Below are 15,432 nucleotides of genomic sequence, written 5' to 3'. Positions count from 1 at the left end.
AGGTTTCATGTGCGTGAACGGTTCTCCAGATAAGCATGCACACACACAGAAGCTTAGACCAGGGGTGGTCAAACTGCGGCCCTCCAGATGTCCATGGACTCCAATTCCCATGAGCCCCTGCCAGCTGGCAGGGGCTCATGGGAATTGTAGTCCATGGACATCTGGAGGGCCGCAGTTTGACCACCCCTGGCTTAGACCTTGAATGAAACTTTGGTGTCCCTGGACTCAGACTTGGCTCTGCTGCTTCAGACCAACGCAGTGACCCACCTGAATCTACCCAGAATTAAACTTTGCTTAGGTGCCCCTGGACTCAGGCCGACCCTGCTTAGTCTTCTGAGATCTGACCGCATCAGGCTAGGCTGGTCTGTCCAGGTCAGGGTGCCACATTCGCATCTGGACTGTATTTTTATTCTGTGCCTGCCAAGGCAGGAAGATCCCTCGCCAAACGGTCCAAGTACCAGTTCTCAGCCTTTGCGCACGGGCTGGCATTGTCTCCAGAACGCCGACCTCTGACTCCTGCCGACAGAAAGCCGTGTGACTTCCTCTCCGGCAATCACGTGGACTTCCGCTTGGTAGCCCCATCTGGCTTCCTGTCGCCCCCGCCGTGGAAGCCAATTGCTAGACAAAGCCGGCTCTCTTTAGTTTCGGAAGGGGATCCGTAGCAGGGAGTGGGACCGGCCCCTGCTGGTGCGTTGGTATTCGAGGGATTTGTACGTCTGGGTGCTTGCAAAAGGGTCAGTGCGCTCAGTCATGCCCCCAAAGGGCTGAAATCATGTTCGGTTTTTCCTGCTCCGCTACAATTGTTGGTTAGACCAGAGAACCAGAGCGGTGTGGAGGTTAAAGAGACTTTTCCTGATGCCTTCCAACTTTTCCTGGCACCATGGTCTGATCCAGCAGGTTCTACTGATGTTCTTATCAGGAGAAGGCCTTGATTGCTGTGCCCTGTTGCTGGCCCTCCAGAGGTACTGGTTGGCCACCATGTGAGATAGGATTCTGGACTCGAAGGACCTCTGTTCTGATACAGCAGGGCTCTTCTGATGTTTTTATGAAGGCCTCAGCCTCTGTGTCCTGTTGTTGGCCTTCTAGAGGTTGGTCACTGGGGAACACAGGGTGCTGGACTAGATGGACCCCTGGTCTGATCCAGCAGGGCTCTTCTGATGTTCTTATGAAGGCCTTATCCTCTATGCTCTGCTGTTGCCTCTCCAGAAGAATTAATTGGCCACTGTGTGAGACAGGAGGCTGGACTAGGTGGACCCCTGGTCTGATCCAGCAGGGCTCTTCTGATGTTCTTATTCTGTTACCCATGTCCACAACTCACCGCTCACTCCTTCAGCATCCCCAGCGTACCACGAGGGTAAGCGTTCCCATCCATTACAAGAGGGTAGTGGGAACTCTACATGGGGCTGCCATTTTGGATGTTGGATGTAGGGTTGCCAGGTCAGGTAAACTGATCTCTGCCAACTGGAGATGAGCTGAAATCCCAGAGTATCTCCAGGCACCCCTCCTAGTTGCCAGTCTTCCTTTCCCCTTGTTTTATTTTTATTTTATTTATGTATTTAGATTTATATACCGCCCTCCCCGAAGGCTCAGTTTGTTTGCTACAAAACCTGCAGAGAGTCTTGGGGTCCCTTAAACCCTAAGAAATTAACCGTAGTGTCCGTTTTCACATGTTGGCTCCCATTTTTGCAGAGGAGTAAGACGAGGTATGGGCACTGACCTCACCTGCTCCTTGCAACGCCCTCCAAAACTTTTTCTCTGCCCGTTTGCGTCTGTCCAGGTTCGGCGATGGGCCTTTCCTTAAGATGGTCCTGTCAGCCAGGTTTTTCTTTTGTTGGTGTGCAAGCACAAAGTGGTGCGAAACCAGATCTCTCCTCTGGAAGGGCCCTCCAGAGGCGCCTGGCTTGGTTTGACTTCTGCCGCCAATTAGAAGCCGCCGTTTTTAACCAGAAGGACACGATACAGGGGGCTCGGCTCGTTAAGAAAGATTGCGCCGTGCTGGGCAAATTCGAACACGGCTCCGAGGGGCGAGGATCGATCCAGGAGTGGGAGGGAGGGCGTTTTGTATTTCTGTCCTTTTTGTAATGGGTGAGAAATGAAGTGTTGGAGAATTTTCTGGAAATCTAGAGAAGGAGGAGGTTTTCCAATTCTCTCCCCCCCCCCCGAACAATATTAAGATGTTTTGAGGCTGAATTACCCTAAATCTAAAACTCTCTATTCCATTAGTTCTCAACCCTGGAGTCAGGACCCCTTTGGGGGTCGAATGACCCTTTTACAGGAGTTGCTGCAGGGCAAGCAGCTTGGCCAGAGGGGTGGGGGTGCGGCATCCGCACAACAGCCTTGCAGGGTAGATCGAGGTAGAGCGTTTGTCTGTCTGGAGCGGCGGAAAACAGCGAGATCGGCATGGTGGGACAAGAAGCAGAACTGAACTGAGAAACCCCAGGAAAAAAAAAACAATGAATGAACAATGAATCTTCACGCCATTGGTCAGTTTTCGGTTTAATTTCTGTGAAAGAACACGTGCATAATGTCATGGTTGGGGGTCACCCCAACAGGAGGAACTGGATTAAAGGGTCGCGGCGTTAGGAAGGTGGAGTCCCACTGCTCTGTTTTCACTGTAGCTTTGAAATGAAGTGCTTGAGAGAGGAGATTCCTGGAATAGGTTTCCTTACGTGTTGTTGACATTAACGTCCAAATGAGAGCCCTTGAACTTTTCCATGAGAAGGAGCTCCGATCGTGTGACCACTCCAAGATCTGAACTCAAGTCTCGCTTGTTGAAGGTGAATGTTAGCAGACCAGAGGGAGAGGGGAAAATCAGGAATAAATATATGCTCTTTCCCCCCTCTTTAGCTCACAGGGGGAATGTGTGTGGTCAAAATAATTCATTCTGGGAAAAAGGATTATGTGTGGTTTTGTGGATTTTCTTTTGCTGATATCTGTCCTGATAGACCACCCTCTAGTACCATCGTAACAGTCTGAGATATATCGATGTAATTGCTACTCCTGTATAGGGGTTACAGTGGGAGAGGCATGTTTAAATCTCAACTTCGCCAGCTCTGATGGGCCACTGGTCTGATCCAGCAGGGCTCTTCTCGTGTGCTTATCAGGGAAGGCCTTGTCATCGATGCCCTGTTGTTGTCAATTGTCATTGTAAAGTGAAGACTAAGCCTACAGCCCTTTTCTTTGCGCAGCTAACAGGGGAAATGTAAAGTCAACGTTTTATCCAGTGAGGTGTAAATCTGCTTCCAGCATTACTATTCACTGAGTGCAAAGCGACTGGGAAGATGGATAAATATGTGGGCAACTGGAATGCATGGCTTAAAAAAAAAATAACTTTAAATGGGATATTCCTAAGATTACTTAAGAAGTTGACACTTGTGAGCAGAATTACATACATCCTTCTAACGAAGTCTCTTGTCGTGAGAGTGCTTAGAAGGATGCAGCTATGTTTAGAAAGGTCTTGTAAGAAGGTTTAATCTGAACTTACTCAACTGCTCATGTTTGTGGGTTTACCCAGAACCCTATTTCCCCCTTCTCGATGATGCCAGCCAGTGGGTATATGCCAATGCAGAGCCTGGAGAATTTAGCAGTACACCCTCGGTCTTTAAGGAGAAATTCTGCCTGCTTTCCTTTGCCTCCCCCGCAGTGAAATCAGGGCCTTCGTGGTTTCCACCGAGGATTCCTCGTCTGACTCATTGTAGACTTTGATTTTGAAAATTCCCTGTGTCATTCTTCAGAAGGGGGTGGGGAATAGTACGGAGATGCATGCCATAGAATTGTGTACCCTTGCACCGTTTGGGGCAGCATCTTCAAAATGTGGGAAAACCAAGGTTGTGCAAGTGTAGGAAAATATACGGGACTTGGAGAACGCCGATAAAGAAAGCCAAAATGTTAAAATTCATGGGTGCCCGACAAAATCGAAGGGCAGTAGGCTCAGGGGTGGACCTTCTTTGCACCGTGCCTAAGGAAGCTTCTGGAATTTGCTGCCACAATCTGTGGGGATGATCCAGCAAATGATGGCAGGGGCTCATGGGAATTGTAGTCCATGGACATCTGGAGGACCAGAGGGTGACTACCCCTGGTAGAGAGCACCGGAAGATAATTCTTATGGCCACTGCATCTGGATGTGTCGGCCAGCCGAACTGCCTGAGCTCAAGAAAAGCTCTCTCCTCTTTTGAGGGATTTTATCTCACCATCATTCTGCTTATCTCAACATGCGTGCAAAGACAGGCAGTGGGTGTGATGCTGTGTTATCCCCGTCTGGGGAGATCTCACCAGCACTCCTCTGCTCCTGCTAGCGGTCAACGGGGCTGTGGGGGGGAAGAGGGGAGAGGCGGCACAATCTTCTGACGTTTTGACGTCACTTCCAGCTGCCCACTTGGCTGCCATCTCATCCGGTCGTGGGACACTTGGCAGTTCACCCCCAGTGATGATTTCTACCACAGAGTTCCGGTCGAATCCTAGAGTGTCTGAGAACAGAGTGATGTCACTCTGGAGCTCCAGCCGGCGATGCTATGCACTTCCTGCTGCTGTGCCTTTGGGCACAGGAAGTAAAGCTTTTAAAAATTACTATAGTGTTTCCAACAACAGTGGGAGAGCTTCTGGAGTTCTGGTCCCACTGGTGGACCTCCTGATGGCTCCTGGGTTTTGGCTACTTTGTGGCACAGAGTGTTGGACTGGAGGACCCGTTGGCCTGATCCAGCATGGCTTCTCTTATGTCCTTAAATTCGCTTCCCCCAATGCCCTCCCCTGCTTGTTCCCGGCACTGAAAACAGCACAGGGGTTCCTGCTTGTCAAACTTTGTTCTGCTGCCTCAGAGCGACTTGGCGACCCACCTGAACCTATTTCGAAATGTTTGTAATCCTCTCTGCGCTGAGCCGGATTGCCTTTCAAACAAGCTGTTTCATTCTCTCCTTCGGGATATAAATCCGTAAACGTCTTCCCAAGTTTCGGATTTGGAACCGTTTCCCGTTATTTGGTTGTTATGGGGGGGGCGGGGGAGGGAGTGTTTCCCCACCATGGGCCCCTGGAGCTCTAGAAAATAACACCGACAATAATATTTTTGAACTGTTCTGTAGTATATAAAACACACATGCACACTCACAGCCTCCTGTGCTTGGCCTGGCAGGCCTCCCGGAAATTTGCTGAAAGTTACTGCAATGGAATCTTTTAAAAGCAGAGGGGCTTTTTTTTGTTTTGTTTTTGTTTTAACTCTCATTGCGCTTAAAAAAACACACGCACACGCACGACAAAATTGCTCATTGAATTCTCCAGGCTCTGCATGTTTCACCAGCACTGTTGGGAACCCCGAGGAAAACCCTGTTTTGAGCAGGGCTGGATTAGGGTGACTGCGGCAACCGGACTCCACCGATTTCTTAGAATCATAGAATCCTAGAGTTGGAAGGGACCTCCTGGGTCATCTAGTCCAACCCCCTACAAAATGCGGGACACTCACAACCTTCTCGCTCACCCACTGTCACCTGCCACCCCCTTGAGCCTTCGCAGAATCAGCCTCTCCGTCAGATGGCTCTCCAGCCTCTCTTTAAAAATCCCCAAAGATGGAGAACCCACCACCTCCCGAGGAAGCCCGTTCCACTGAGAAACCGCTCTGACTGTCAGGAACTTCTTTCAGAGGTTTAGACGGAATTTCTTTTGAATTAATTCCATCCCATTGGATCTGGTCCGTCCCTCCGGAGTGGGGATTTGGTCAAGGAACGGGGCTCCCTCGCATCTTTTGCACTTGAAGCCAAGGGCAATTTGAGGCTGTTTCCCCGGTCAGCAGAGTATAAATATGTGAAGAAGCGAAGCACCAACCAGGGCCAGGACATTTTCAGTTGTGGCCCCACCGGGTGTAATGAGCTCCCAGAGTACATGCAGGCCCTGCCAGAACTGAAACAGCTCCACAGGCCCTGCGAGCCAGAACTCTTCATCTGCCAATTTCCTAAACAAAAATAGGGAAGGAAAAAGTGCCTGGTGAGGGGGTCGTGTGTAGCTGACCATCCAAAATAATATGCTGGTTTGAATCAACAGAGTTTGCAGAACATGGGCACAAGCTTTCGTTCCTAGGGGCTGGCTGGTATCTTCCCTCTATACCAGGGGTAGTCAAACTGCGGCCCTCCAGATGTCCATGGACTACAATTCCCAGGAGCCCCTGCCAGCATTCGCTGGCAGGGGCTCCTGGGAATTGTAGTCCATGGACATCTGGGGGGCCGCAGTTTGACTACCCCTGCTCTATACCTTTCTAATTCTTTTCCCCTTGTCAGAATTAGGAATTTTGGATGTGACATTATGGAAGCCAGGGGTGAGTCCCGGGTCACCCTCCCCAAATTGCACGTATTTTGTCCCCTTCCTATAACCCTGATTTTGTATCTTCCTCAAAATTCAAGTGCCTGCAGTGACACAGTTAAGTTTCAGTTCCCAGTCCGCGTTGTGTGGGATTCTCTCCCCCCCCCCTCCAAATAGGAAGTCACAACAGACGAAAAGAACAGCATGTTTAGCTTCCAATGTCCATTTCAGAAGGCTGGCATGCTGCATCTTCTCTTCTCTTCCTGCCCCAGTCTCTCAAAATAGGTTTGAATAAATATCCTCCTGCCTCCAGCATTGCCAGCGTCCAACGAGTCCTTGGAGGTTTACAGAAAGGCAAAACTCTGTGTTAGGGATTGTAAGGAAAGGGATTAAGAATAAAAGCAGCAATATTGTCATGCCCCTGGATGCTGCAGCCTCGTTTGGAATGCAGTGTACAGTTCTGGTCCCTGATTTTCCAAGGGGACACTGCAGAACTGGAAAAAGCACAGAGGAGGGTGAATTTGGGGGTTGGAGCGCCTTCCCAAGGAGGAGAGGCTGAAAAGACTGGGAGTTCAGTTTAGAAAAGAGATGGCTAAGGAGGGACATGAGAGAGGCTTATAAAATTGTGTTTGGCTGGGAGATAGTTGACAAGGAGAACTCATTCTCTCTCCCCCAAACTACCAGCACTCGAGGGAGGGCACCCAGGGAAGCTGATGGGCAGTAGATTCAGGACAAACAAAAGGAAATACTGCTTGACACAAAGAGTGATTAAAAGGTGCAATTCTGTGCCAGAGGAGGTTACAATGGCCACAGGAATGAAGAGGTTTAAAAGGGATCTGATTGATTCAGGGGAGATAAGCCTTATTCAAGTGGATAGTCATGTTGGGCTGTAGCGCAACAAAATGGTGACTCCAGTGGCACCTTGAAGTGTGCATGCACACGGCCTGAGGAAGTACGCATGCACATGAAAGCTCACGCCTTGAAGGTCTTTGTTAGTCTTAAAGGTGCCCCTGGACTCAGATTTTGTTCTTTCAATGGCTGCTAGCCAATGGGAACTTCCACATTCAGAAGCACTAAACCTCTGGACCCCAGAGCCAGGAGGCAACATCTGGGGACATCCTCCAGATGTTCATGGACTACAATTCCTGGGAGCAACATCTGGGAACATCCTCCAGATGTTCATGGACTACAATTCCCGGGAGCCCCTGCCAGCGTTCGCTGGCAGGGGCTCCTGGGAATTGTAGTCCATGAACATCTGGAGGACCACAGGTTGACTACCCCTGCTCTGGAGGAATGTGTGGAGGCAGATTGCTGGTCTGATTCAGAAGGGCTCTTCCTCTGTTTCTATATTGTTATGAAACTATGGCCCAATACACACGTACAGCGTACTGCAGACTTTTGCAGCAGGAAGCCTTTAATCTTGATTTCGGATTCTGTGCCTGCCTTACGCACCATTCTTTTAAAAACCTGGTGTATTTATACTGCAGTTACAGTCAAAAACCACTTTTCTAAATTGGGGTGGAACTTCCCTGGTGACGTGTGTAGGGGGTGGCATCCGAAGATTTCAAAAAAAATGCTGCAATTGTCCTATCACGGTTGCCCAGTACAGCCCAGCAAGTGGTCCCGGTTTGGACATGCACGTTCCTGCTTGTGTGTTGAATGAAAAGGAACAGAAAGGAACACAGGCACGAGGGGAAATCCCATTCTTGAAAATGACAAGAGAATTTTTGAAACTGACTAGCAGCTGTGAAGTCCTGTGGTCCACGTTGCCAGCAGGGGCTCGTGGGAATTGTAGTCCATGGACATCTGGAGAGCTACAGTTTGTCCACCCCTGCAGTAGGGGATTCTCGCCCGAGTTTATCAGGCACAGTGGAAAACGTGAAAGTGTCACATGGATTTGTAATATGGGAACACATTTTGAGTGTACGGAATGCATGGTAGAACCCACTGAGAACCAAAGCTGTGGTAGTTGGCAGCAAGTGTGTGTGCACACTTATGCAAAGTCATCTGCAACTCCCCCACGCTGCAGTTTGTACGGGGGAGGAGTCCTCTGGTGGAAGCTCGGGAGAGTTATTTTGGCCTTTGGCCACTAGATTTTTTTAAAAATGGAGGAATTGGTATTTTCGCCAATATCCTAGTGCAGCTGCATAGTAATGCTTCAGGCTTCCCATCCTGGTGTTTCTCTCTGTTTACATCTATTTTTAATTTCATCCCATGCTGACAATGTCCCCCCCCCCGCCTTTTGCACTGGGAACATTGCTGTTTGCTTCCTCTCCGATCTCCCTTTCAAGTCAATACCAACAGGAAACTAAACCGTGTGCAACTCCTTTTAACGCCCCCCCCAATCATTTATTTTTTTAAAAAAACTCAGCGATCCAAGAGTATTGATTGTCTCATATTGCTGGACGCATTCCGCTTGTAAAAAAAAATTAAATTTAAAAATGAGGGGAATGTGGACCTTGTACACAGTTGAGGGGGGGGGAGGATGGCAGAAGGTGCAGAGAGGGTGGAATGTCCTCAATGTGGGTGGGGGGCAGCAAAAGTCGGGGGGAAGACCCGAGGGAATCTGCTTTTGAATTATCTTCAACTGAGAATTCTTCTCAAGGAAAAATCGGCACAAAAGCGCTGTCAGAAAAACCCAGGGAAACAGTCACCAGGAAACAAATTCTGGGAAGTGACTCAATGTCCCTTTATTTTCATTCTTCCTGTTACAGGAGCAACCCTTGAAAGCCAAGACGGTGCAACCGGTCTCAGTCAGCAACATTTGGACCTGATGAAGATACAGCCATGGGTAAGGCCTCCTCCACTGGTCCTTTGTTACATTTCCTGAGCCTGCTTTTATGTTGGAGGAACATGAGCCTTGCTTGAGTTTCTCTTGGTGGATGGAAGCAATAAGGCCTCAAGCCACTGTCAAAAGGGTGGAGCTACAGCAAAAAAGAAAAGAAAAAAGAAACCCCAGATAACATGTTTATTACATAGTGTGCACATATACCATTAAAGACATCAGGGATCTGAATATCAGCGTATACAATTTATGAGAATTCCTGGTGGATGAATATGGCCTATGGGAGGGGTAGTCAACCTGTGGTCCTCCAGATGTTCATGGACTACAATTCCCATGAGCCCCTGCCAGCGAATGCTGGCAGGGGCTCATGGGAATTGTAGTCCATGAACATCTGGAGGACCACAGGTTGACTACCCCTGGTCCAGAGAACACTGCAGGGACCCAGAGCATATTCTGTGAAACTTGCAGCAGGTCTAATGTTGGGAAAGCATTCATTGGTAGCCCTGCTAGGAGGAGCATACCGCTTCTGGTGAACATTGAGAAATCTACAGTACCATTTTTTATAGGGCCACGAAATAGTTACGTCGCGTGCAGAGCCCACCTTCCTTGTGGGAGGGGACAAGGATATCGCTGTAGTCAGTTTACAAGATGGAGACTTAGAAGACAAGAGACAATCCTTGCTTGGAAGTTTTTAAGCAGAGGCTAGATAACCATCATGAGGTGGATGGATGGAGTCACTGAAGCAGTAGATGCAAACTTAAATGGACTCGGGGGAATGGTAGAGGACAGGAAGGCCTGGAGGATCATTGTCCATGGGGTCGCGATGGGTCGGACACGACTTCGCACATAACAAGAACAAGATAATTATCTCACCGAAATGCTGATTCTGTGAACGTGGGCAGTTTGTGAGTGGGTGGGCAGGAGGGGCTGTGTTGGTGCTTGGCTCTCGTGGCCCTTTCCTGCATGCCCAGGGAAATGCCAGTCGCCACTTTGGGGAAAGGAGGCGAATTTCCTGCTGGCTACAGTGGCCAGGGATTCTTGTGGTTTTTTTGGGGGGTGTGGGGGGAGGTATCATCTGGGCATGGAATTGGGGTCATTGTGGGTGGGCAGTTAGTAGTGAATTTCTTGCATTGTGCAAGGACTAGATGACCCTGGAGGTCCCTTCCAAATCTATGATTCTATGAAGCGGGAGGGGACTCCCAAGGGTCATCTAATCCAGTCCCCTGCACAATGCAGGGAATTCACAGCTTCTCGTGCTGTTGATTTATGCCCACTGCAGGTCTTGCATATTCCAAAATAAACAACCTCTTACATTCAGGCCTGGAACAGGTGGCCTCTTCACCGCTTCCAACTCTCAAAAATGAACAGGAAGAGGATTCTTTACTCCAGCAAACTGTAGCCTCCATTGCTCCAAATTCCTCTCAACATTCCTAATTACAGGAATATCATTCGCATTTCTGTCTAGTTGTCCTGTAGGCTGAAAGGGAGCGGAATTCTAGGCATAAACTGACAGTATACCAGTTTCACTCTCAATGTTCCATTTTTGCAATCCTCCAAGTTTTTAAGCCAGTCTGGACAATAAAGACCCTGACCCCATCAGCATTGCAAGGAATTTGTGTTATTTTTAGCCCCGGAGCAAAGTCTGAGTCCAGGGGCACCTTGAAGACCCTCAAAGTTTTATTCAAGATGTAAGCTTTCGTGTCCAGGGATACTTCTTCAGATCTTGCATAGGAAAGCCTCAACCAGGGGCCAGGACGCTTTTAATCGTGGCCCCTACTTGGTGGAATGAGCTCCCAGAGGAGAACTGGGCCCTGTCGGAGCTGGCACAGTTCCCTGGGGCCTGTTAAATGGAGCTCTTCTGCCAAGCCTTTGATTGGGGCCAGTGAACCATTAATCTCTACTGGGCCTTGACCAGAACTCCCCATCAGAGGAAAATCTCTAAATCAATTGACCAGACATCTGCCATCGTTTAAGTGTTTTAAAACTCTATATGGGAAACTGTTATTTCAATGGGAATAATTTTTATTACTGGTTTATTTTTGTATCTGTAGTGTTTGATTAGGATGCTCCCCTCCCTGAGCGGTCAAAATACAGGAAGCCAGTAAACAAAAGCAACAAATAATAATATCTTGAATAAATTTTGGTTGATCTTCAAGAGGCCACTGGATTCAGACTTGGTCCTGCCGCTACAGACTGGCCCGGCAGCCCACTTGAATCTATTTTTAGCCATGCGTGGGTGGGTTTTTTGGATCGCCGTGCAGGTGGCACTTTCAAGTATAAATAGCAACCTCAGAGCCGGTTATTCGAGTTAATAGCCGCCGTCTCTGCGTACGAGATCCTACGCCAATCAAAGAAGCGAAAAGCCTTTATCCTTTACCACGGCCTGGCTCTGTCAAGGTTATAAAGCTCAGCCGGGACATGGCATCAAGACCTCCGTGAGTCTGCGATGCGCCAGAATGCTTTCTCGGCACACTTGTTCACTTAGATAAAGGTAAAGGTATCCCTTGTGCAAGCACCGGGTCATGTCTGACCCTTGGGGTGACGCCCTCCAGCGTTTTCATGGCAGACTCAATACGGGGTGGTTTGCCAGTGCCTTCCCCAGTCATTACTGCTTTACCCCCCAGCAAGCAGCTGGGGCCTCATTTTACCGACCTCGGAAGGATGCAAGGCTGAGTCAACCTTGAGCCGGCTGCTGGGATCGAACTCCCAGGCTCATGGGCAGAGCTTTCAGACTGCATGTCTGCTGCCTTACCACTCTGCGCCACAAGAGGCTCTTGTTCACTTAGATAGAACAGCATTATTTTGCTGCAAGCTGGCTCTCCAATCAGAAAAAAAAGTCATCACATCAATGTTAAAACAACCAACAACGTTAAAACAATCTAGGAAACATTAGAACAGTCTCACCAGAAGGTACTAGTCAAATTGCCCTCTTTTGATATTTTTGGCTGCTAATGGAAAGAGCGACACAAATAGGTCAACATCAGAAAGAAGAAACATCTTTCTTGGAATCTGAGAAAGAATTCAAGCATATACGATAAATCATAACAAAATGAGAGTCCTGGAGAACCTTTAAGACCAACAAAGATTTATTCAAGGTGTGAGCTTTCGAGTGCAAGCCCTCTTCCTCAGACTATGAACTTGTCTTCCTTGCAACAAGCTGCAAGTTCATAGTCTGACGAAGACTGCCTGCATTCGAAAGATCACACCTTGAATAAATCTTTGTTGGTCTTAAAGGTGCTCCAGGACTCTGACTTTATTGTGCTAGTTCAGACCAACACAGCTACCCATGTGAATCTACGATAAACCCTGTATGCAATTGCACACAGACGCATTCCTAGGTACATATGCACGTGTGAAAACGCACTCTCTAAACGTAGCTTTCTCCTTTTCCCTCCCCCCCCTCCCCCAATTGTTGATAGAAACAGATCCTTGGAACGAACAGCAGATTTCTTCAAGCTAATAGCCTATTAGCAAAGCCAACAATAACAGGGCTGTCTAGACCATCTGAATGTTGCTAAATTATTCCCTCGCCTCTCCCGAATTCCCCCTCGTTTGACAGCTGAGCTGTTTGGGTGGTCCGGCGTGACCCCGTTTTGCGTAGTTGTTATCTCCGCCTTGCTTCCAAACGTGGCGTCCAAGGAGAAATGCAAATTCCTCTCCCCTTCTGTGCAGGATCAGGCAGGATCAGTTCTGTGCAGGATCAGGCTGGGAGTAGCAAGTTGGCAGTCAATAACTTTTCTTGTAGCCGTTTTCTCCCTTCTGCAAAATGTCATGTCCAACTCAAAATTCAAATTCCTGCAGTGGTAGCCCCCCCCCCCCGCCCCCAATTTGCGCATGTGCAGTGTAAGTAGTTCCAGGCAGGATCGGGCCAGGAGAAGATCTTGGCAGAATGAGGCCTGTACCCAACACGCAGCCAGCTGGGTTAGTGAGTGGCGGGATTGTGGCCCCATTTCTGGTTCAGTGGACCGAGTTGAGTGTGGCAGGGTTATGCGGAAGTGAAAGGTACAAGCTCCAGACATCATTCATTCATTCATTCATTCATTCATTCATTCATTCATTCATTCATTCATTCATTCATTCATATATTTATATACCGCCGCTCTCAAATGTCTCACAGCGGTTTGCAAAATTCATGACCACCATAAAATCCCGTAAAAACCCATTAAAACGTGTCCCACGGCTTGCTGTTTCCTGTCCCGATCCACGCTTTGCTCGTACCAAATTCCGAGCGCCGTGCATCGAAGGAAAATAGCACATCCAGAGCCACAGTATGCGAAAGAGTCAACTGGGGACTTCTCATTTGCAGCTTCTTTCAGCCATTGATCCCTGAGTCTAAAGCAGGGGTAGTCAAACTGCGGCCCTCCAGGTGTCCATGGACTACAATTCCCAGAAGCCCCTGCCAGCATTCGCTGGCAGGGGCTTCTGGGAATTGTAGTCCATGGACATCTGGAGGGCCGCAGTTTGACTACCCCTGGTCTAAAGGAGAGAAACGCCGTATTGGGGAAATTGCTTACATAACTGAAACAAGTTTGCATTAAATAAGTCTTGCAAGCACGGCTGGGGGATCTAGTGGGGGGCGGGGTGGACAGGACCAACAACACAGGGTTTTACTTGGAAAAATACAGATGGTTTGCATTTGCAGTCAGCGAGTAGCCCTGTATTAAACTCAGGTTTCCCAAGCCCGTGCATTTCCTTTCTGTGGGCCAAGGATAAAAAAGCAGCCGTTCAAACGAAGGGAGAGGATTAACCTGAGGCGGACGGAGAGGGGGGAAGAAAAGTGTCCTCGGGAACGGCTTAAAAGGAGGAGTTGGACCGCAGTCAAATCCGAAAGCGAGTCCGGAAGGAGAGGAGGCGATCCAGACCGGGGTGGGGAGAGGAGAAAGAGTTTTCGTTCATAATCTCACACTGCGCTCTCCTGAGAATGTTTGGAAACTGCAGGATAGAAAGAAAGATTTTTTTGTGGGCCATTGCAGGGATGGCAGAGCAAAGAAGAGCAAATTTGGCACATGCTGGGAGCCAGACATGTGGGCTGCCTCAGTTCTTAACCCCTCAGTGGCAAGGAGAGGAACCAGCGTGGTGGAGCAGTCAAGAGCGGCAGACTCTAATCTGGAGAGCTGGTTTTGATTCCCCACTCCCACATGCGGCCAGTAGGGTGACCTTGGGTTAGTCACAGTTCTCTTAGAGCTGTTCCTGCAGAGCAGTTTTCTTAGAGCTCTCCCCCCCCACCTACATCACAGGGTGTCTGCTGTGGGGAGGGAAAGGTGTTTGTAAGCCACTTTGGAACTCCTTTGGGTAGTGAAAAGCGGGGTATACAAAAAAAGCTCTTCTTCTTCCCTACTCCACATGCTGCCAGCTGGGTGACCTTGGGCTAACACAGTTCTCTCAGAGCTCTCTCAACCCCCACCTCCCTCACAGGCTATCTGTTGTGGAAAGGGAAGATGCTTGTAAGCTGCTTTGGGACTCTTTTGGGTAGTGAAAAGCAGAGTTTTAAAAACCAGCTCTTCTCCTTCCTGTGTTTCTCCCATCACCTCTGCTTGTGCTCTGGACCAAGGGGGCAGATTGTGTGGATCAGGCCTCCGAAACAGCCCAGGTGCAGTCAGAATAGACCTCACACGGGCTTTGTCCAGCTCTGAGCCGGCTGTCCACGTTAGAAGACAAGACGCCGAGCGAGCCGACAGCTGACGCCGTTTGTGGGATCCGTGCTGAGCAGCCCTTGACGCCTTCCGAGCACTTTCGCGGCTGGACTTGAATTGGTGCCAGCCACCTGTGGCCTTCCGGGCCAGACCCTGCTGCGAACTGTCCCAGTTAAGCTCAAGGGCTGTCCTGCCCTTGGGAAGCGGCCGGCAAAGGGTGACCTGCGGAGGCGATGCTTGGCCGGGGCGACCTTCCCGCTTGGTTGCCGGCCGACGGTCTGCTCTGCTCGTCTGTTGGGACCTGGATTGCGCTGGCTGCTTGGAGGGGAGACCCCACCCTTCCCGGGAAGCCTTTCTTGGGGAAGGTCTCAGGGGTCCTGGTAAATGAACACGGGGCGGGAAGCATCATCTCCTACGCAAGACCTGTTTGTGAGCAGGGCCGGGCGGACGACGGCGTTTGGAGAAGCTCTCCCGGAGATTTGGGATTGCCTTGTCCATCCCCCCCAACCCACCCCCGGCTGGTCCTGCCCAAACTGGTTGGTTAAGGCTTGTAGATGGTAGAATTTTAATAACACGTTTATTTATTCGGCCGTCTTCTCCGAGATGTCCCTGCCATTGAATGATCAGGCGTGGGGTTAATTGTAAGTTTTCTCTTGCTCGTAAGACTTGTGCTGGTCTGTAATAAATGTTTTGAAGGGTTCTCTGTAGTTCGAAGACATTCTGAAGCTGCTT

The 15,432-nt window shown here is 49.3% G+C and overlaps 1 protein-coding gene across 3 annotated transcripts in view; it reads left to right on the top strand.

Annotated features, from left to right (window-relative positions):
- LOC143820236 (mitogen-activated protein kinase kinase kinase 3-like) overlaps positions 1–15,432 on the top strand; it is a 70,878-nt gene that overhangs the window by 25,616 nt on the left and 29,830 nt on the right. For all 3 annotated transcript variants that reach the window (XM_077302792.1, XM_077302791.1, XM_077302793.1), the window contains exon 2: positions 8,997–9,073. In XM_077302792.1, the coding sequence (XP_077158907.1) occupies positions 9,070–9,073 (4 nt within the window). In that variant the 5' untranslated portion in view covers positions 8,997–9,069. The remainder of the gene's footprint in view (positions 1–8,996; positions 9,074–15,432) is intronic.

This window comes from Paroedura picta, chromosome 11 (genome assembly GCF_049243985.1).
Source record: "Paroedura picta isolate Pp20150507F chromosome 11, Ppicta_v3.0, whole genome shotgun sequence".
Lineage (NCBI taxonomy): Eukaryota > Metazoa > Chordata > Lepidosauria > Squamata > Gekkonidae > Paroedura > Paroedura picta.
Note: the sequence above shows the minus strand (reverse complement) of the source record. Positions and strands in the feature narration are given on the sequence as shown.